The sequence below is a fragment of the Cetorhinus maximus genome, chromosome 12 (assembly GCF_964194155.1).
Source record: "Cetorhinus maximus chromosome 12, sCetMax3.hap1.1, whole genome shotgun sequence".
In the NCBI taxonomy this organism is placed as follows: Eukaryota; Metazoa; Chordata; class Chondrichthyes; order Lamniformes; family Cetorhinidae; genus Cetorhinus; species Cetorhinus maximus.
Window position 1 is genome coordinate 109,064,359 of NC_135890.1, and position 22,580 is coordinate 109,086,938.

At 40.5% G+C, this 22,580-nt stretch overlaps 1 protein-coding gene across 1 annotated transcript in view; it reads right to left on the reverse strand.

Annotated features, from left to right (window-relative positions):
- Nucleotides 1-3,082: 3,082 nt before the first annotated feature.
- Nucleotides 3,083-22,580, reverse strand: part of LOC144687841 (transmembrane protein 248-like) — a 33,994-nt gene continuing 14,496 nt past the window's right edge. The window contains exons 2-8 of the mRNA XM_078554366.1: nucleotides 21,162-21,292; nucleotides 15,223-15,399; nucleotides 13,080-13,386; nucleotides 11,936-12,083; nucleotides 9,483-9,642; nucleotides 7,698-7,835; nucleotides 3,083-3,502 (exon numbers count right to left, since the gene is read on the reverse strand). Of these exons, the coding sequence (XP_078410492.1) occupies nucleotides 3,482-3,502; nucleotides 7,698-7,835; nucleotides 9,483-9,642; nucleotides 11,936-12,083; nucleotides 13,080-13,386; nucleotides 15,223-15,381 (933 nt within the window). The 5' untranslated portion in view covers nucleotides 15,382-15,399; nucleotides 21,162-21,292 and the 3' untranslated portion in view covers nucleotides 3,083-3,481. The remainder of the gene's footprint in view (nucleotides 3,503-7,697; nucleotides 7,836-9,482; nucleotides 9,643-11,935; nucleotides 12,084-13,079; nucleotides 13,387-15,222; nucleotides 15,400-21,161; nucleotides 21,293-22,580) is intronic.

Below are 22,580 nucleotides of genomic sequence, written 5' to 3' on the forward strand. Positions count from 1 at the left end.
TAGAAAAGGTTATTTTTCTGGTAAATAATTCAATGTATAGTTTTTATTTCATCACTTATTAAATGTTAATCCTGCTTGTGCAATTGCATTGCAATTAGATTCCCAATTTAAGCACCAGCCCAGAAAGTGTATAGACTAATTTCAAGCAGTCATTCAACACAGAAATCCTTCTACAGCCAAGATTAAAAACGAACTCAATGCAATAATTCAAATAGGGATTTGTGGATGAATGATTGCTGCCAGGCCTTAAACCTACGATCAAAGATACCAAGCAAATTTTATAATCAATGGGCCACAATGTACAGTGTCTGAGGCCTCAACTAATATCTGTCCTGCTGGAGACAGCCTATTCCATTAGCAAGTTAAAGCCTTGCATTGCCTTTGGTGAATTCTAGTTTGTTTGATATCGATCGTTTCAGTATGCAAGGCAATTCTGTTAATTAGAACAGCCAATATTTTAACACTTTCCCAAGTAAACAACATTTTAATAGTCAGAAATCTAGGAATGTTAACTATTTACCATAGATTGTAACATATGCTCGATTGAGTTATAAGACAAACTCTGTTTTCGGATGCCAAAATGCATCGTTATACACCGATGCATAAATTGATACCCCCCTCCCCCCAATTTAAAGCCAATAAATGTATGTTTAGGGCTATATTCAAATTAGGAGTTGGCCCCAACTTTTCAGCTCAGCAATACATGTTTACAGTATACTCATCTTATAAGCTGCCACATGGGATCAAGCATGGGCCCTGTTGCCAAGAAAACATGCAGGAGTTTAAGACACACCCACACAGAGCAGACCGCACATGGCGGCCAAAATTTTTCACATTTTAAAATGGCGACCACACAGCACTAGTTCATGTTTTATACTTGGCATATAAGTCGACCCCTATTTTTGGAAGGATTTTTTGAAGCTTCAAAGGCTGACTTATATGCCACGATCTATGGTAATCTTCGTTCTACTACAACATTGCAATGCATTTTTCCTTCCAATTTTATGAAAATATTGATTCTTTGTTGGTGTGCAATTCCAACAGCCGCCATCACGGTCCAAGTGACCATTGTTCAAGAGTAACTCTAGACAATGAATACAGCAGGGCATTTCGCCCTGGAGCCATGAGCCAAATTCAATCACAGCCAAACCCTGGCTAACATTTTCTAAAATAAGTGCTCCAAGCCAATTGTAGCACCCCAACCACTATTTTGGCAAAGATTATCTAATTCTGCTCAGACTGGTGGATAAAACCTACAGACTGAGACTTTGATTCTTTTGGTAGCTGTGTTCAGCACTGTAAATAGGTAATAGGAAAGTTGGAGGGAAACCCACCTTAAATCACTTTTGCACAATGTCTGGTGATTTATCCTTCGAGCTGCAGGATTGTGTTTGTTTCAGTGAAACCATGAAAGAGGTAAGAGTCTCATTTTAAAAACCAAGTGAATTGTTGCTCATGGAAAACACATTAAGCACGGCTCCTCATGTGCAACTTGTACTGGATTGCTGTTTAAAAAAAATACAACTCTACTAGACTGCTAGACCACACTGTTTTCTTCAGGTTTTGCATAAGGATTATATGTCTGAGGCTGGGTGTGAGGCACAGTTTAGCTGCTTGCCAGTACATACACTTTTTTAAGCCCAATGAGTGACGAAAACCCCCCAGAATCCCAACATTCCCCAAGTCAGCCCTTTCCATTTTTAGCAGTGATATTGAAATAAAACCAAATTATAATAAACATACACAAATCCAGAAGTAGGTATTTTTACCCTATAAAGCTAAAATAAACTTTAAAACGTAAAATGAATTAATTCTGTTTGCTGTAACCTACATTCGCTCTCCAATTGTTTTAAAATATTGTGCTCATCTGTTTTTCTCCATTGTCCATTTTTGAGGTCAAATATTGTCTGATAATTAGTTGAAAAAATAATTTGAGGCCAATAACATATTATTCTAAAGATTAATATTATTTTGATTAAATATTTAAGTGTTTTTGACAAGGTTTTCATTGATGCTCCTGTGGCCCAACCATCAATAGCACTCAAGGTTAAAAGCTGTAATTTCTAAACTTTCAGAGCTCTCAAAAATCAGAGGTTCTTCCGCTTTCGTTGTCAGGATCGCACATGCCTTTCAGAAATAAATCATCAATATTCCCTTTCATCAATAAGATTTACATCAGTTGACTGTTAACCTCAAGAACAACCAATACAGAAATTGGGCCTGATTTCTGACCTGGTTTTAATATTATACTCAATTACTTCAGAGTCTGCGTGCTTGCTCCATAAATATTAACCGTAACTTGTAGCATATGGGAAAAATATTAAGACAAAAAAAATTGTGGTGAAAGAAAAAGCAGTGGTAAGGTGTAAATTCATACCTGCAAATAGATCTTAGCAGTTGTCTGTCTCAAATTTATTTTAACAATTGACATAAATACTGACAGCATGACCTGTAACTGAAGCCAATATGGTGCCACCACCATAAATTTATTATAAGAGCAAGTGGTTGCACTATACATGAACACACACTTACGGGTCCAACCTCAAATAACCAGTATGTCTGATTATGTATACACAGTAATACCCTGAAGTTTGTTGATATCAAAGTAAACAAGAGGAACAAAAGCATTTTGTTTTTAAAGAGACCCTTACTGTAAAAATAATTTTGGTATGTCTATATACAGAAGCTGTTCAACAAGCGGATCAATGGGTATTTGCACATTTTAGAGATCCTTCGCAATATTAATAAGTCACATTTAATTTGAGTACAGTACATCTACCTATTAGGACATGTATCCTCTTTTTAAGCCTCTCAGTTGCCCTATCCCAGGCCATGTTCTTAGGCTGACGCCCATGCCAATTTTGATAGGCCAATAGGAAATTCACAAGAGATGCCACATGAAGACACTGGAGCTTCAAACTTCCACCCACCATGGGTATGCAAAAATTGCAGAAAATAACCATCTTAAACTTTCCACAGTATTCAAAATACACACACTTGGGATACTGAACAGTTGTGTTCCCCTATGACAATAGTTCACCACAATCAAACACGTAGGAGAAATTAACAAAGTAACAATCACTCCAATGACAGCAAATGTTTATTAAAATAGTGAACAGAAAATAGTTGAACCTCAGTTTTCAAAGTATATTGTAAATAAGTTATTACATTCAAGTTTAATCAAAACCTCTTAAATTTTAAGACACTTTGGGGTGTGGGGGAAGGGAAGGGGTGGTAGATTGTATACAATTTATATGTTCCAGTAATTATTACAACCAAAGTACAATCATAACACAACCAGCAAAAACTTATTAAAGGCAAACTCTATTGGTTCCAAAAATAATTGTTTTTAGAGGAGAAGAACACAAATTTAATGTGATCTTTATGCTATTTTCCTTTTAGGAAACTTGCAAGAATATTGAGTTAGAGAATTTCTCCATTTCTAATACAATCCATGTATTCCTACTCTTAGTTGGTAGCATCACATTTCTAGAAGGTGGACCTAGAACAGGAACAAAGAAATACAGTAAATACTTGTGAATGTCATGCATATTTTCTCCCTCTCCTAAAGACACCAACTCATTCTGGAGTACAGTTCCACCAGTTTAGCTGTTCTTCGGTACCTCACCAATTTTTCATGTGGAAGACTGCACAGTGAGCATTGACAAGAGGTGATGGGAGCCTTAACCTCACCCATCTATTTGTGCATATATTCAGCAGGGATCACAGGATTGGAATCAGGATCAAGAACCCTTGCTGATTTATTTTTCTTCCTGGCAAAGGATATAGAGGGCAACTGCAGCACCCTTACTCCCACCACAGCTGAGTTTAGCCAGCACAGCACAGACTGTGAAATGAAGCTAGAACCTTATGTTGTATGGGTCCCAGTTGCAGCCACATGGACATCAAAATTCTGATTTGTAGCACTACGTACATGTCTCTTCTATCAACGTGCACAAACACTAATGCTGTACATATATATTGCACTATTTTCTATTGCTTCATGCTGTCTATAGAAATTAGCATGTGCGTGTGCAGATAATTCTAGTTGGAAGTTAAAAACAAGTAATCACACTATAATGGTTTTTTTGGTCAGAAAGAATCACATGTCCAACATAATGAGTCCAACAGGTGGGGAAAGAGTTAAAAATTGGGCCCAAAGACTTACTTTTCCAATTAAACTTTGCACATTTATTGGAAAATGATTCTTAATCACACCAAGCATCACAGGATTGGACTGTATTAACTATGCACGCAAGAAACAAAATTCAAGACACACAAAAGCTAAAGCTGGCTTAAGTTGTTTTCTATCATGGCCTACTCCGTTTCATGTTGCTGCCTCTGTGATCTTATCTGCTGCACACATCTTCCCACATTGACCCATTTTGAACATGAAACTTTCTTGGTCAGCATGCTCAGTACTATAAAGGCATTGCTATTTCTTATGTTCATTGGAGTGCTTTTTAAGAATTTATTTCCCCCCAACAAACCATTCCTGAATGATGGGGGAGCCCAGCACAACAGTTCAAAAGACAAGGCTGAAGCATTTGCAACCATCTTCGGCTAGAAGTTCTGGGTGGATGATCCATCGTGGCCTCCTCCTGAGGGCCCCAGGATCATAGATGCCAATCTTCAGCCAATTCGATTCACTCCATGTGAATTTTTTTTATTCATTCATGGGATGTGAGCATCACTGGCAACAACAGCATTTATTGCCCACCCCTAATTGCCCTTGAGAAGAATGCTGCAAAGGCCATGGTCCCTGATAACATGCTGGCAATAGTTTTGAAGACTTGTGCTCTAGAAGTAGCCACACCCATAGCCAAACTATTCCATTACAGCTACAACATTGACATCTATTTAGCAAGTGGAAAAATGCCCAGGCATGTCCTGTCCACAAAAAGGAAGACAAATCCAACCCATAGATCAGTCTACTCCCGATTATCAGCAAACTGATGGAAGGTGCCATTGACACAGTGCTATCAAGCGACACTTACACGGCAATAACCTGCTCACTGACCCTAAGTTTGGTTCCACCAGGGCCACTCAGCTCCTGACCTTATTGCTGCCTTAGTCCATGGACAAAAGAGCTGAACTCATGAGGTGAGGTGATAGTGATTGCCCTTAACATAAGGCAGCATTTGACCAAGTGTGGCATCAAGGAGCACTAGCAAAACTGGAGTCAATGGGAATCAGGGGGGACGGGGACTCCTGGTTGGAGTCATAGCCTTGCACAAAGGAAGATGGTTGTAGTTGTTGAAGGTCAACCATCTCAGACCCAGGATATCAGTGCAGGAGTTCCTCAGGTCCGTGTCCTAGGGCCAACTATCCTCAGCTGCTTCATCAATGACCTTCCCTCCATCGTAAGGTCAGGAGTTCAGCACCACTCGTGACTCCTCAGATACTGAAGTTCTCTGTGTCCATATGCAGCAAGACCTGGACAACATTCAGGCTTGATAAGTGGCATGTAATATTTGCATCACACAAGTGCCAGGCAATGACCATCCTCAACAATAGAGAATCCAACCATGTTCTCTTGACGTTCAGTGGCATTACCATTGCTGAAACACCCATTTTCAACATCCTGGGGGGGTTACCATTGACCAGAAACGGAAATGGACCAGCTATATAAATACTGTGGCTACAAGAGCCAGGGAATTCTGTGGAGAGTAACTCACCTCTTGATACCCCAGAGCCTAGTTTACAAGGCACAAGTCAGGAATGTAATGGAATACTCTGCACTTGCCTGGATGAGTGCAGCTTCAACCATACTCAAGAAGCTTGATACCATCCAGGCCAAAGCAGCCTGCTTGATTGGCACTCCAGCCACCACCTTCAACATCCACTCCCTCCATTACCAATGCACAGTGACAGAAGTGTGGACCATCCATAAGATGCACTGCAGCAACTCACCAAGGCTCCTTAGACAGCACCTTCCAAACCCAGGACCTCTACCATCTAGAAGGACAAGGGCAGCAGATGCATGGGCACACCGCCACCTGCACATTCCCCTCCAAGCCACACACCATCCTGACTTGGAATTGTAACTATAACAAAATCTTGGAACTCCATAACAACACTGTGGGTGTACCTAAACCACATGGACTGCAGCAGTTCAAGATGGTGGCTCACCATCATCTTCTCAAGGGCAATTAGGGATGGGCAATAAATGCTGGCCAAGGCAGTGATGACCACATCCCATGAATGAATAAAAAAAATCTGGTGGTACAGGTACATTGTCTCAAATCTGGCTGTCCAAAAACCAAGCATTTTTATAATGTGCCATGAATCAATTTTAATTGAGTAAACTAAAATTAAAACTTAGATAAAAGCAAAAAACTGCAGATGCTGGAAATCCAAAACAAAAACAAAAATACCTGGAAAAACTCAGGTCTGACAGCATCTGCGGAGAGTAATACAGTTAACATTTCGAGTCTGTATGACTCTTCAACAGAACTAAGGAAAAATAGAAAAGTGGTGAAATATAAGCTGGTTTAAGGGGGGGATGGGACAGGTAGAGCTGGATAGAGGGCCAGTGATAGGTGGAGATAACCAAAAGATGTTATAGACAAAAGAACAAAAAGTTGTTGAAGATGGTGATGATATTATCTAAGGAATGTGATAATAAAGATACAGATAGCCCTAGTGGGGGTGGGGTGGGGGGAAGGGATCGAAATAGCCTAAAAGGCAGAGATATAACAATGGATGGAAATACATTTAAAAATAATGGAAATAGGTGAGAAAAGAAAAATCTATATAAATTATTGGAAAAAAGGGGGATAGGAAAGGGGGTGGGGATGAAGGAGAGAGTTCATGAGTTTCTTTTCCCACCTATTTCCATTATTTTTAAATGTATTTACATCCATTGTTTTATCTCTGCCTTTTAGCCTATTTCGATCCCTTCCCCCCACCCCACCAGGGCTATCTGTACCTTTATTATCACATTCCTTAGATAATATCACCACCTTCAACACCTCTTTGTCCTTTTGTCTATGACATCTTTTGGTTATCTCCACCTATCACTGGCCCTCTATCCAGCTCTAAAACAAAAACAGAATTACCTGGAAAAACTCAGCAGGTCTGGCAGCATCGGTGGAGAAGAAGAGTCGACATTTCGGGTCCACACGACCCTTCAACAGAACCAGCTATCCAGCTCTACCTGTCCCACCACCCCCCCCTTAAACCAGCTTATATTTCACCTCTTTTCTATTTTTCCTTAGTTCTGTTGAAGAGTCATACGGACTCGAAACGTTAACTGTGTTCCTCTCCGCAGATGCTGTCAGACCTGCTGAGTTTTTTCAGGTATTTTTGTTTTTGTTTTAAAAATAAAACTTACCTGGACAATTCGGCTAGGTGCTGCATTGATAAGGTGTGGTGCTGGAGTAGCCTCACTCTGCGCTCTGAGTGATCCTTGACCCCACCCGACCCAGTTTGACCTGAACAGCCCACGGCCCAAATCACCCAACCTGAAATCTGGCAAGATCCGAAATCCAGCACGGTCTCGATCCTGAGGTTGCCAGTTTTGAGACTATACCTGTGCCACAATCCCCATGCTGTACAAAAATAAACCGCTCAATTTCTTCCCAACTAAATCCATAGCACTGAAGGTGAATGTCTTCCACGAGAAAGAAGTTGTCAACTATTAACATCTAGTTTATTGATGAAAGAGTTGACTTTTCTCAAATGAGCTTAGTTACCTTGTGTAGGTTTATTGTCTTGTGCCTCAGTCTCTTTCTCATACCACATGCTACAGATAAACAGAAGATAATAAAAGCCAGTAGAAGCAAAATGTAACTGGCCTTCAGTAAATGCTGACTGCAAAGAATACGGTCTTCCTACAAAGGGAAAAAAACATTGAAATATAAATGGCAATATGAATTAATCAGTCTCCAATCCTTGCTGACTAAAATTTAGCACTGAACCATACAGACTAGAAGGTTGCAGATTAAATTCCTAGCCTCACTAACACCATTGGTACAATTGATACAATTTGCTTCAATGCCCCTGGGCTTTGGAGGGTTGGGGATGAACTCCTGCTGGAATTCTTATATGAAGAATGGTCAACTGGGCAAGGTACTGGAGGGCAGCTAATGCCTGTGCAACAGTGCTCCAGCATGATTTTCCACTACCAGCGGGAAGGGAAAGAATCGCAAAAAAGTTCAAATAATCAAAACAAAAAAATAACTTTCAAAAGGCCTCTTAATTTGAAATAATTCAAAGAAATCCAAAACATATTTGATATGGCCTTATTATGACACAGCCAATGATCCCAGGGGGAAACTTGGAACAACTGTCATAACCCATTTTTGAAATTTGTATGTTGCGAGATGCAGGCTTTGAATTCAGTCATAATAAAACTGCCAAGTCATAAGAGGTTTTTTATAAAACTAAATTAAACATTTATTAATACAAGAAAAATTTTAAGCACATACATATGTCTATGAAATTATAGTAACTACAAAAATCTCCTAATTAATCTCTCAGTTACACCTCTGTTAAGGCAACAGTAAATCTCAGATTTTAAAGAGACACCTGGTAGGACACACCTTGGCCTTCAAAATGAGTTTCTTTCAGCTCTGGGTCCTTGCAGACAGCAGCTTGAGGCTTCTCACACTTGTTGGATCTTAAAAATACCTCTGCCTTACACACAATCTCCCTTACACATACCTTTCTCTTTGAATGTAAATTTTCTGTTGTATCACTAGGCTTTTAATCTTATCTTTTCTAACAATAACATTCTTTGATTCCATCAATTTAAAAAAAAACATTGCTCGGCGTCTTCTAGATAGGTGTAAGATTTCACCCGCAGTGCTGAATGGTTTCTTTTAACCAGTGCGAACTTACACTTTATCTTCTACCTTATGTTTATCTAATTACTCAAAACTACTATACATCAAGGCACCCAGATTAGTTTTCTTTAATCCAAGACACACACACACAGACCACACTAGAACTCTATTTTAAAATAATTTCCAGTAACATTATTATATCTTATTGACAGTCCTACACAGTTTTCTCAACAGATTTATGGATTTTTGCTGATACCCATCTTCATACATGTTAGGAGATATGGAGGAAGGTCCACAGTAGACTTACAATTTCAGATTTCCCTTACACGCTCTGTGTGACCAAGCACCCAGCTGCTACTCTGTACTTTGCTCTTTCACCACAATATGGGTCAGAATTTTGACAGGTGGGCATTTTGGAAATAAATTATTTACATACAGTTGATTGAAAAGTTCTCTTTATATTATAATAGATTTGAGCAAATTGGTGACAACCAGGATAGAAGTGTTAAAAGCAAAATACTGTGGATGCTGGAAATCCAAAATAAGAACAGAAAATAACTGGAAAAACTCAGCAGGTCTGACAGCATCTGTGGAGAGAGGAGAGTCATACTGTCAGACCTGCTGAGTTTTTCCAGCATTTTCTGTTTTTATTACTATAGAGGAAAGTGTTCTTCTTTTGTTTCCAAGTCTCACCTTTGACAGCACAATGGTAAATTTGGGTTCAGGTTTGTACTGTGCCTTGTAGCACTGAGCGGATGTGTGACTTTGTGGAGGTGTATTCTCTGAACTCTGTGCCAATGTGATCTGGTATAACACATCTGTGAGATTCTCCAAGTTACAGGAAGGAAAGTATCTGACAAACAAAAGATGAAAATAAATAAATAAAAAAGGTCATCAACAACAATGAACATCAAAGCATGAACATATTTTGGGTTTTACTACTCCAGATACCAAGCTGCTAAAATGACGACTGATATAAAAACTACGATAAGTATATCACTCAAGAGTCCAAAATTACCATTGAAGAATTATTTATTTGTAAAATACTGTAAGTAATTGTTACATGCAGTAACAGTTTATACCATCTGTGGTTATTACAGGCAACCATCAATACTGGCCAATTAATTCTACCCTTTGTCATTCTCATAGATGTCAATTACAAAGGTGCGTTTATCCCATATTAAGTGCTCCTGTTTTTTTTAAAAATTCATTCGAGGGATGTGGGTTTTGCTGGCTGGGTCAGCATTTATTGCCCATCCCTAATTGCCCTTGAGAAGGTGGTGGTGAGCTGCCTTCTTGAACTACTGCAGTCCATGTGGGTAGGTACACTCACAGTGCTGTTAGAGAGGGAGTTCCACGATTTTGACCCAGCAACAGTGAAGGAACGGCGAAATATTTCCAAGTCAGGATGATGGGTGACTTGGAGAGGAACTTCCAGGTGGTGGTGTTCCCAGCTATCTGCTGTCCTTGTCCTTCTAGATGGTAGTGGTCATGGGTTTGGAAGGTGCTGTCAAAGGAGCCTTGGTGAATTCCTGCAATGTATCTTGTAGATGGTGCACACTGCTGCTACTGTGCATCAGTGGTGGAGGGCGTGAATGTTTGTGGATGTGGAACCAATCAAGTGGCCTATTTGTCCTGGATGGTGTCAAGCTTCTTGAGTGTTGTGGGAGCTGCACTCATCCAGACAAGTGAGGAGTATTCCATCACACTCCAGACTTGTGCCTTACAGATGGTGGACAGGCTTTGGGGAGTCAGGAGGTGGGTTACCCGTCACACAATTCCTAGTCTCTGACCTTCTCTTGTAGCCACAGTATTTATATGGCTAGTCCAGTTCAGTTTCTGAGCAGACTCAGCTATTAATCAGCAGTTTGCATCACATTAAGGTGTGATTACCTCGGCTACTTAATCCCTTGTCAGGTTAAAACATGTGCTAATCAGCACTGATGGCTGTTGTCAATATGACTGGAAAAAGGAAATTAATAAACCTCAGCACGGACATGGACCTTATAAACAACATGATGGCGCTGCTGAGGGTAAGCTAGGAACTTAGTACAGGGCTTCACTCTAAAATCTACAGTTACAAATTTATAGACACACTGAATAGCTGACTTCTTTGGCCTAGATGATGTTGAACTTCTTGAGTGTTGTTCCATCACACTCCTGACTTGTGCTTGGTAGATGGTGGCGTCAGAAGGAGATACGCTGCAGAATTTCCAATATCTGACCTGCTATTGTAGTCACAGAATTTATGTGGTTGGTCCAGTTAAGTTTCTGGTCAATGGTGACCCCCAGGATATTGATGATGAGGTTGATAATGCCATTGAATGTCAAAAGGAGATGATTAGGTTCTCTCTTGTTGGAAATGGTCATTCTTGCCACACAAGTGCCAGGCAATGTTACTCTCCACTTATCAGCCCAAGTCTTGCTTCAAAATCTGATAATAGCAAATGGAACTTAGCAGTGGGCAATCATCAGCAAACATCCTCCATTTATGACATTGTGATGGAGAGAAGACATTGATGAAGCAGCTGAAGATGGTTAGACCTAGGACACTACCCTGAGGAACTCCTGCAGCAATGTTTTGGGGCTGAGATGATTAGCCTTCAAAAACCACAACCATCTTGCTTTATAATAGGTATGACTCCAGTCAACCATAGAGAGCAGCAGCGCCAAGCTCAATCCATTCTTCCTCATACATCAGACAAATTGCCATCTACCTATAACCACCTCTACCATCGCAGTCATTCATGCTGCTCTATATTGTTCCTCAACTACAACTTCACTGTCATCATCTAATCCCCTGGCTGTATCAAATTAACTCTTGTTCTCTTGTCTACTCATCCCTCTCTAAGAGGTATCAGGGTTTGCAATAATGGAAAATGCCCCCTGTTTAAATAAAAGGAGGATCCATTTATGACAGATATTCAAAAATTGGTTGCATTTCTAACGTAAAATAACTGATTGGCCATCCAACTATAGGTTTGCTTCCCTTCCGGCTATCATAAATTGCTCAGCTTTGAACTAATAATTACTTTGTCTGTTAAAAAGAATGAGATTAAGGTTTCTGGGCAAAAAAGATTAGGAATCTCCAGATTTCTGACTCAACCCAAAAACAAACAGAACCCCTTGGTTCATTTTTCACTGACCTTGCCTGGGGCAGAACATGTGCAGCTGCAGTCATTCTGATGCAGCTAAGGGGATTCTTGGTATTTGTGGAGTTTATTTGTGAAAGGTAATGTTCAGGTGGCCATGGCGATGTCAGCATGATATTAATAACCTCCTTTGCTTTAGAATCTGAAAGAGAAAGAAGATAGCACTTTGCAAACGGTCTAAAATAATGCTGGTAACTTTGTAGAAGCCTGCTGGGAAGCTCCTGAAAAATCTTCCAATTAAAAAACTGTTCCAAGATTGTTTAAACTTGTAAGTAAACGGGAATTATTGGACACAATATACAGGTCAGTGATTTTGATTACCACAATATTGCATTATCTAGACTTTTGTTTTATTTTACAATGGACTAGACAGAAGGGTCACAGTCTACCCTACTGACTCAAATTCAGGAAGCCCAATGTAAACTGGTCAAATTTATAGATAATACTAAAATTAAACAAGGGGAGGAAGAGAGGGTATACATCAGAGGAAATAGTCAAAGCTTACAACTTTAAAAAAAAAATTCATTTACCGGATGTGGGCGTCATTGGCTAAGCCAATATTTTATTGCCCATCCATAATTGCCCTTGAGAAGATGGTGGTGAGCTGCCTTCTTGAACTGCCATAGTCTGTGGCGTACATACACTCACAATACTGTTAGGGAGGGAGTTCCGGGAGTTTGACCCAGCGACAGTGAAGGAACAGCAATACATTTCCAAGTTAGGATGGCAAGTGGCTTGGAGGGGAACTTCCAGGTGATGGTGTCCCCACGTATCTCTGCTGCCTTGTCCTTCTGGATGGTAGCAGTCGTGGGTTTGGAAGGTGCTGCCTAAGGAGTCTATGTGGTGTCTTTAACGTAGAAAAACTTCCAAAAACCCCCTCTGAGGTATAATCTTCTCAAAGCATGGAGCTATTAGGAAAAGTTATCAAAAGCTATACTAAAGGAGTAGGTCACCTTATAAAAAGAGAAAAAGTGCATCTAACATAGCTTTAACTGACAGTTAGACTTGATGGCCAGCGTTTTCTGTATCTGTGCATTAAAAGAATGCAGAAGCACAAAATTATAGATGACATTTACAGGTTTAAACTTATCTTTAGTTATTAGTTCAGAAGGGGCTGCTACTGTACATTTGTGCTTACCTTCCAGCCCCAGCAGGTTTCCAACTACCACAGCTTGGAGATGAGTTATGTCACCAGAAAATCTTTTTAACGGCTCCTTTAAATCAAAGGTCATTGGCACGAGCAGACTGACTGGTACGCCTTTTGTATAAGCAACAGTGGTTGAGGGTTGCCTTGTTGTCGTATGAGCTAAAGGTTCTGGATCTGGTCGTCTCCTTATGGAACCATGTCCACTAGGTAGAGGTTCTGTGTTAGTCTGCCACAGGCTTTCATTTTCAGACAGACAGAACTCCAGTTTACTGAGAGATTGCAGGACTGCATTCCAGGCCTAAATCAATAGATAACAGACAGAACTCACATAAAAATTAGGGTTACTCATTATCAAATCTTGAAGTTATTCCCTCCCCTTCGTTCCTGAAGGTATTGAGTTGAAGCTTAGGTATGGATTCAGAGCTCTGCAGCCTCACTCATATGGCAATTATTTATGTGAGCAAAGACAAGTGTTGTCCCACAATGAACAAGTTTTCCATCACCAAAATTGAGTTGGTCCACCATACGTACATTCATGCAGGTATGCCAACATCCTGGAAGTCACCATTGACCAGAAATTTAACTGGACCAGCCACATAAATGCCGTGTCTACAACGGCAGGTCAGACACCCATGGGGTTGTGATCTAGAACATGAATCCTAGCCGATTTTTCTCCCACCAACTCCCCAACCTCAGCTGTTTGTGGCATAAAGCCGTGCCACCAAGGGTGTTCCAGGTTTCATCACTGGGCTATGTTGATCCCAGCTAGCTGAAGAGCTACAATTGGTCTAAATGTACTAGGGAAGGAGAAGGTAAATTTGAGTTCCTAGTTCTCATCATTATCCTGTGGTTCCTGCATTTTTATGTTGGCATCTTTCATCTCAGCTGTGGTGCTCCTAGTTGAATAGATTGCCAGCCATTACCACCCAGGATAACACAAAGTGTGGTGACATGGGCTGGGTCGCAGAGGACTGAGAGCTCCTATGAAGCCATATCTTGTCATAAATCAGTGCTCTTCAGTAGCAAAGAAAATTAGCGGGGTGCTAGGGGGAAACAAAAGAACGGTAGATCAGGAAGGACTCCCCATTCCCATTTTCTGGCCTCTTTTCCGAAGGCACTATAGTTCGGCTGAATTTCATTCAAATGGCTATCCTTCATGTATTGGTTAGACAGTAAGTATTGACAGGCTTTTTCAATCATATAGGGCAGCACAGTGTCCTCATCCAACATTTAAATATGAGCACTTTTGAATAAGGCCACTGGATAGGGATCAGAAATGGGAACCATGCCAAATTTATCCATGCTCTACTAAAGGGACGGTGAAAGACATAACTTGTATTTACATAATATCTTTCACATCCTCAGGACATCCCAAAGTGCTTAAGAGGGTATGAAAGATACTACATAAATTCAAGTTAGATGCAATACAAATTATTACAATTCAAAAATGATTCAATGTTCCCTTGTAGACAAATAGTCATTTTGCCACAGCAAGTCCTACAAATAGCACCAGGATAATCTCTTTCTGGTGGTGTTGGCTGAGGTATAAATGTTGGCCAGGGCAACCTAGTCATTACTGCACAGAAGGAGGCCCTGTTCTCCATAGGATCTTTTACATCAACCTGGCAGAGCACATAGGTGCTCCATTTAACATCTTATCTGAAAGTTTGAAGTGGCAGACAAGATTACGCACTCAAGTCTGTATTGGGGGTTTTAACCCATGACTTTGGGACACGAATTCTACCACTGATCCTTGGCTGACATTGAGATCAATTGCAGTTGCATTACTGCTATCGCAGTTGAGATTAAGTAATTCAGCATAGATTTGGGATCTTCTTCAGGGGAACATTAAGAAAATAAAACTTTAGCAACATCTGTTATTAACATACAGCACTTAGACAATAATAAACATGAGTTAAGTTAATTATGATGTACAGGTCCCCAAATATCAACAGGCAGGTGCACAAATGCAAGGGGAAAACCAATTTTACCCTCATATTTACATATGCATGAACAACATGGAGGAAGGAAAAATTAGACCACAGGGTTCTGGTTTGCTAGTAATGTGCAGCATCAAACAATCACTTTTGTGAAATTATCAGACTTGTTTTCTTGTTGCACTTTGTCAGCTTACCTGAGGCACATCAGGGTTTGTGACTTCATGTGAATGGATGTAGATCCCGAGACTGAAGAAAGCGATGCCCAAAGAGCTGATGCTCAAAATAAATAAAACCATTGGTGGCCGGTGGACAACAAAATACTTCACATTCTCCAATAGGTGCCATGTTACCATGATGACAGCTGGTTACAACTAGATTAAAAAAAACAATTTACATACATGTAACAAGATGAGTAATGCTAGCGATATCTGTACGTACAACTCATAACTAAATTTGTATCGAATGGGAAGATTATTTTCTCCCTCATTTGCTAAATTGTGTTCAAGTTCCCAGCACTATTCCCCACCCAAGCAGATGATCTGTTCCCAAAGATTGGGAGCTGGCAGAATATGAAATTCACCAACTGATTCTTCCTTCTTGTGGTGGAATGTCTAGCCTGGGCGCAAGGTTCTCTTCTCGCACAGCCAAGACTGGAAATTTGCTGGACATCAGAAAGGGCAACTGTGGACCAGCTTCCCACCTCTCTCGATAAAATTTGTTCAAACCCAATGACCAGACTAATAATCCACCTGTGAAATACAATTCGACTCTCTCTTCTGTCACCCCGCCCCCATTCCATGCCCCAAACTTCCTGACTCATGATATGCTGTTCATGTGGCCATTCGCCATTTGTCGGCAAGTTATTTGACCATGTTAGGGGGAAATCACAGATGTTTTTGCTATTTCAGTAAGATGTCCATGCACCTGTACTGAACAGCAAGGATCAGTAGACATCAATCAAATGCGGGCTCCTTGTTTGATTTTTCTCCAACAACATTTAAGGTTAAGTGTAAAATACTTCAAAAGAGATAAGGAAATAATGAGTCCTCTGGGGTATTTTGATATATTTTATTAAAAATAAAAAGAGTACATTAAAGGAATAGCATTTAAGCAAACCCCAATTTTTGAAGAGGTCAAGACTCCTACAGTTCAAAAAATTAGCTGGCACACGTGGCAGCCAACACAACAGGGTAGGTTTCAGTCAGTTGTTCCAAGCAATAAGCTTGTACAAAAGCTCCCAAATCAGACAGCAACATACTTCTGAGCTTGAGCTTCAGTATTTGACTGAAGAGGCGCAATGTCGGTGATGTGACCGCCAGAATCAGAGCAGGCAGTTTGAGGTTTCACTCTGTCCATTAGTTCCTTCTTTTCCTTCCGTGCTGTTCTCAGTCACAACTACTCCCTCAGCTGTAGAATGGTGGAAAAAAAAATAAGCCGACCACAAAACAGATTTCATCAGACCAACTTCCCTGCAGCCCATATAACCGTTATACCCACTGCACCTGAGTCAGTGCAGTTTGGTCTGTAGCACAGATAGCCTACCACTGACATGAAAACCATATCTGTGCCTTCCCCGCAAAAGCAGTAACGTTTTCATTGTAAAAATACAACGCTGAAAAGGGTCTGTAAAGCACAAATATCGGTTTTCTCTCGGATGCTTTGCATGCTGTTGAGACAACAAAGATATATTATCCCTTTTAACAGGGTTGACTTTGTCGGTAAAATCAGAGTCTGAACCTAAATTTTTGCATCATCTCGCATCTAATCCAAAACAGGATTTCTAATATCCAATTCCACCAGTGTAATTCTTGTCAAGAAATCAAAACTTCCAAATTTACCTTCCTTTAGCTCAATTTCCCTACAATCCAAGTATTTTTAAAATAAGTTATTTAATCTACGCTACTATTTAAAAAACTAACCCTCGACACTACCGCCATTGCAAACTACTGACCCATCTCAAACCTCCCTTTCCTCTTCAAAGTCCTTGCCTCCCAAATTGTGCCCATCTTTCCCAGAAATCCTGTGTGAATCCCTCCAATCAGGTTTCTGCCCCTGCCACAGTACTGAAACAGCTCTTATAAAAGTCACAAACGACAACCTCTGTGACTGTGACAAAGGTAAACTATCCTTTCCCATCTTTCTCGACCCGTCTGCAGGCTTTGACGTAATATCACCCTCCTCCAACCTCTCCACCCTTGTCTAGTTGGATGAGGCTGCTCTCGCCCAATTCCATTTTTTTTTCTCTCTAATCATAGCCTGAGTATCATTCTAAATTATTTTCCTGCTCCCGCACCTTTTGCTCTGATGTTCATCCAAGGATCTATCCTTGCCACTCCCCCCTCAACCCTCCTATTTCACATGCTGCCCTTCGGCAACATTATGCAAAAGAACAGTGTTCTTTTTTCACCACCTCTTTCGATACCTCCACTGTTGCTAAATTATCAGACTGCTTATCTAACGTCCAGTACTGGATGAGCAGAAATTTCCTCCAATTAAATATTGGAAGCAGTGAAGCCATCGTTTGCAATCCAGTAATTACTGCTGAAAGTGTGCATATGTGCTACAAACACTCAATACCTAGAACAGCTTATAAGCGGTAACAGAGGTGAAATCTAGGATTCCTCGTTTTTCTTTTAAAATAGAATCCTCAACGTACCATCAAATCTCAATTGTAGGTTCAAAGTCAGTTCTCCATGTGGCATGCCTAATAGCAGATGAGCATGAAAGACAGTCCTGGCTTGAATTTAACCAATTTCACTATTTATTTACAGTAGGTTCTCAAAACTCCATAAAAGCTCATAAGCAGGTTGGGTGTCACTGTCCTTCCCTCGCTCCCTAAGGTTTACCACGTGGAAAAATTTACTTTCAGATCTTGAGAGTACATCCTTACAGTTCCTGCTTCCTGAGGAAGATCTATCAGCTGGGCAAGATGATTGACCAAAGGCAGGGCCCAATCAGAACCAAGGTACAAATCCAAATCATAGAATAACTTAGCATCAATAAAAATTAAAATTAACCTCAGGCTCTAGGAAAACTAATGCACATTATCCTGGAAGAAATTGAAAATTCCTGATTGTAAATAATACCATATTTCTTCCATCCAGCTCTGAGCTCCATAAGTACCAAATTACAGAGTTGATGAAAGGTATGAAAGGCCAGGGCCACTCAGCTCCTGATCTTATTACAGCCTTGGTTCAAACATGGACAAAAGAGCTGAACTCCCAAGGTGAGGCAAGAGTGACTGCCCATGACATCAAGGCAGTATTTGACCGAGTGTGGCATCAAGGAGCCCTAGCAAAACTGGAGTCAATGGGAATCAGGGGGAAAACTCTCCACTGGTTGGAGTCATGTTTAGCACAAAGGAAGATGGTTGTGGTTGTTGGTAGTCAGTCAATCATCTCAGTCCTGGGACATCGCTGCAGGAGTTCCTAGGCCCAACCATCTTCAGCTGCTTCCTCAATGACCTTCCCTCCATCATAAGATCAGAAGTGGGGATGTTCCAGATGATTGCATTATGTTCAGCACCATTCACGGACTGTTTCAGTATCTGAGGAGTCATGTCCAAATGCAGCAAGGCCTAGACAATATCCCGGCTTGGGCTGATTGGTGGCAAGTAACATTTACGCCACACAAGTGCCAGGCAATCACCATCTCCAACAAGAGAAAATCTCACCATCACCCGTTGACATTCAATGGCATTACAATCGCTGAAACCCCACTATCAACATCCTGGGGGCTTACCATTGACCAGAAACTGGACTGGACCAGCCATATAAATTCTGTGGCTACCAGAGCAGATCAAAGGCTGGGAATTCTGTGGAATTCTCATCTCCTGACTCCCCAAAGCCTGTCCACCATCTACAAGGCACAAGTCAGGAGTGTGATGGAAGATTCTGCACTTGCCTGGATGGGTGAAGCGCCAACAACATTCAAGAAGCTTGACACCATCCAGAACAAAGCAAAACACTTGATTGGCACCCCACCCACCACCTCCACCACTGATGCACAGTGCTAGCAGTATGTACCATCTATAAGATGCACTGTAGCAACTCATCAAGGTCCTTCAACAGCACCTTCCAAACCCATGAACCCTTTCACCGAGAAGGACAAGGGCACTGGATGCATGGGAACACCACCAGCTGCAAGTTCCCCTCCAAGTCACACACCACCCTGACATGGAACTACATCACTGTTCCTTCACTATGACTGGATCAAAATCCTGGAACTGCCTTCCTAAAAGTAGCGTGGGTGTTTCTACAACATGGACTGCAGTGGTTCAAGAAGGCAGCACACCAACTTCTCAAGGGCAATGAGGGATGTGCAATAAATGCTGGCTGAGCCAATACCACCTACACCCCATGAATGAATTAAAAAAAACATGGTTTGAGATGGTTAACTCTCCAATTTTTCTTTCCTCTACAAGGAGAAACAGATGATCTCTGCAAAGCCTATAGTAGCATGGCTAAGATCAGTAAGTCATTGAGTAGAAAATAAGTTATACCTGGCATTTCCTCCCATCTCACTAACAGTGTGTCGAAATTCAAATACACAACTACATTTCTGTTTTATTATATAATTGCAGCAAAAGGCATCCTTTAGTTTAAAATCAAAACACTCCGGATGCTGGAAATCTGAAACAAAAATAAAAATAGCTGGAAAAACTCAGGTCTGACAGCATCTGCGGAGGGGAAAACAGTTAACGTTTCGAGTCCGTATGACTCTTCATCAGAACTGAGGAAATATAGAAATGAGGTGAAATATAAGCTGGTTGTCCCACCCCCCTCAACCAGCTTATGTTTCACCTCATTTCTATATTTCCTCAGTTCTGATGAAGAGTCATACGGACTCGAAACGTTAACTGTTTTCCCCTCCGCAGATGCTGTCAGACCTGCTGATATTTTCCAGCTATTTTTATTTTTGTTTCAGGCATCCTTTAGTGTTCGCCATATTCCTTGTTCACAGTCAACTGGGTGTCTCAGTGACTTGGCCCTTGAGGTCTACAGTGAAACTAGCTAGAAGACATCAGTGTTTTCCCAGTGGAAAAATGCCTGGACATCACTTACTCTTATCAACATGTACTTACACATCAGTTTAACCATTGTAAATACGCCCAGGGTGTTTCAAAAAGTAGCAGTCAGGCTTAACAAGGAGTAGTAAGGGTTGGCTGAGATGGCTGAAGACCTGGTCAGAAATCAGACTCATCATATCCACAATATTTTGGTTATTGGTGTGGTAATATACTGCCAATGTGGTTCTACAATCTTACTCCACCTTATTTCTAATTCTTTATGGATGACATTTATACAGCTCCACCCAATCCCATTTAAGGCTGCATCTCTGCAAGGTTTTACAGTATCACATGCAGTGAACGACTAAAGATGCTCTGAAGAAGGGTCATAAGGACTCAAAACGTTAACTCTCTTTCTCTCTCCACGATGCTGAGTTTTTCCAGCATTTTCTGTTTTTGTTTCAGATTTCCAGCATTCACAGTATTTTGCTTTCAGCTAAAGATGAATACTTGTTACAATCATTCCAGCACCATCCATTACAAAAATATTCACATTCTTGGAAAAGAAGTTAGTTCATTTTAATTTAAGTAATATGCATGTGTGGTTCTCTCTCTCTCTCACACACACTCACAATCCAATAATCAAAGGTTATACATGCAATGAAATAAAAGACAAGCCTGTAGTCTCCCTCAGCGACTTTAAATGCCAATAGAAGCCCAGGGTGTTGTGACCTATGTTACACAATGCACTAAGTGAAAGTTTACAAGTTTGATGATCTACCCAAGAGTTTGAAGATACCTGCTGTAGTCTGTTGAGATAATTACATCATCATTTGGCAGTGAAGTGATATTGAAGGACATGCGTTCAACTCCCTTTGCCAACTAATTCACAACCTCAACACTGCTGAGAGAAGCCAGATGCTTTCTGATAAGGGAAAAGAGAAAAGCCCAAGGACAGTTGTTTCTAGGCCACTGCTGCTGCTTCCCACTCCAGTCCGTCTGTTAATACTACTTACAGGCCAGGGAAAGGTGTGGGGGGAGCAAGTCCTATTGGCCAGAAATATGCACAGAGAAAACACAAAACTTATACAAAACAATATTGTGTAATACTAGTAATGAATTAACCTGATATCAAGGTTTGGTCTGCTGATCAAAACACTTGCATGTTTGTCACCAGTTTTATCCTAAGCCATGTGGCACTGCCTCTTCAAACATCGAGAAATCTTCACAAAAGCGATGTCCACAACCAAATGTCACTGCAAAAGCAAGAAAATACATTTTGAAGAAAAATCTTAACGATAAAATGTATTAGTGAATTTAACATAAGGTACTACTCCAATTTCAGTGTGCTCAGGGCCTGAAGCACACAAGCTATGCCCAATGCTTTATGACATTGCTCCAATCTTCAGTTAGATTTTCATCTTTTAGTAATTTTTTATTAATCTGCTTAATCAATTAACTTGCAGTAATGACATCACTGTTGGTAACCCCACAAAGCAAAAAATGTATTGTTGCAACCATTGCAAATTTTATTGCCGCCACAACACTTGTTTTTAAACTCAATTTTAAAAAAAATTATCTTTAAAAGAAAAATCAAAATTAACATTTGTTGAAATAAAAGCAGAAAATGTTGGAACTTTTCTCTTTCAGACTAGGAGAGGTGTGTTTCTTACAATATCTCTTATATCATCATTCAGTTTTCCTTTTTGATTTTCAACAGTCTGAATGGAGGGAAATATGATGCCATTGTTTTTATATTAGGTTTAGGGAAGCTATGTTAAACTTGTATAGAACACTGATTCAGCCTCAACTGAGTATTGTGTTCAGTTCTGGGCAGCGCCATGCTTTAGGAAAAATGGGAAGGCATCAGAGAGAGTGCAAAACAGATTCACAAGAATGGTTCCAGGGATGAGGAACTTCATAAGTAGTTAGATTGGAGAAGTTGGGACAATTTTCCTTGGATAAGAGAAGGTTGAGAGGAGGTTTGATAGAAGTATTTAAAATCATGAAGGGTCTGGACAGAGTGGTTGGGAAAAAAGCGTTCCCATTGGTGCAGGGATTGAAAACAAAAGGGCACAGATTTAAGATAATTGGTAAAAGAAGCAATGGTAAATGAGGAATAACATTTTCATGCAGCAAACGGTTAGGATCAGTAACGCGCTGCCCAGGTATGTGGTAGAGGCAGGTTCAATTGAGGCATTCAAGAGGAAATTGGATTGTTAGCGGAAAAGGAAGAATGTGCAAGACCATGGGGATAAGGCGGGGGAGTCGCACTAGTAGGGTTGCCAACTCTGGTTGTATATATTCCAGGAGACATTGGTAGAAGTAAAGTCACAGAAAGCCAGTGGCGTGAACAAGTTCTAAGGCAGCACAAGGGAGGAAAACAAGCCAACTTTAGGCAAACAAGATGAATTTGCAGCAAGGGTAAATAATGATTAAAGTTTAGAAGAAATAAAGCTTTACTCACACTTAAGGGGCTTGATGCATGGTTTCAAACAGAGATATTATAAGCTGCTAAAACGGAGGAGAAAATAATTTTTTTCT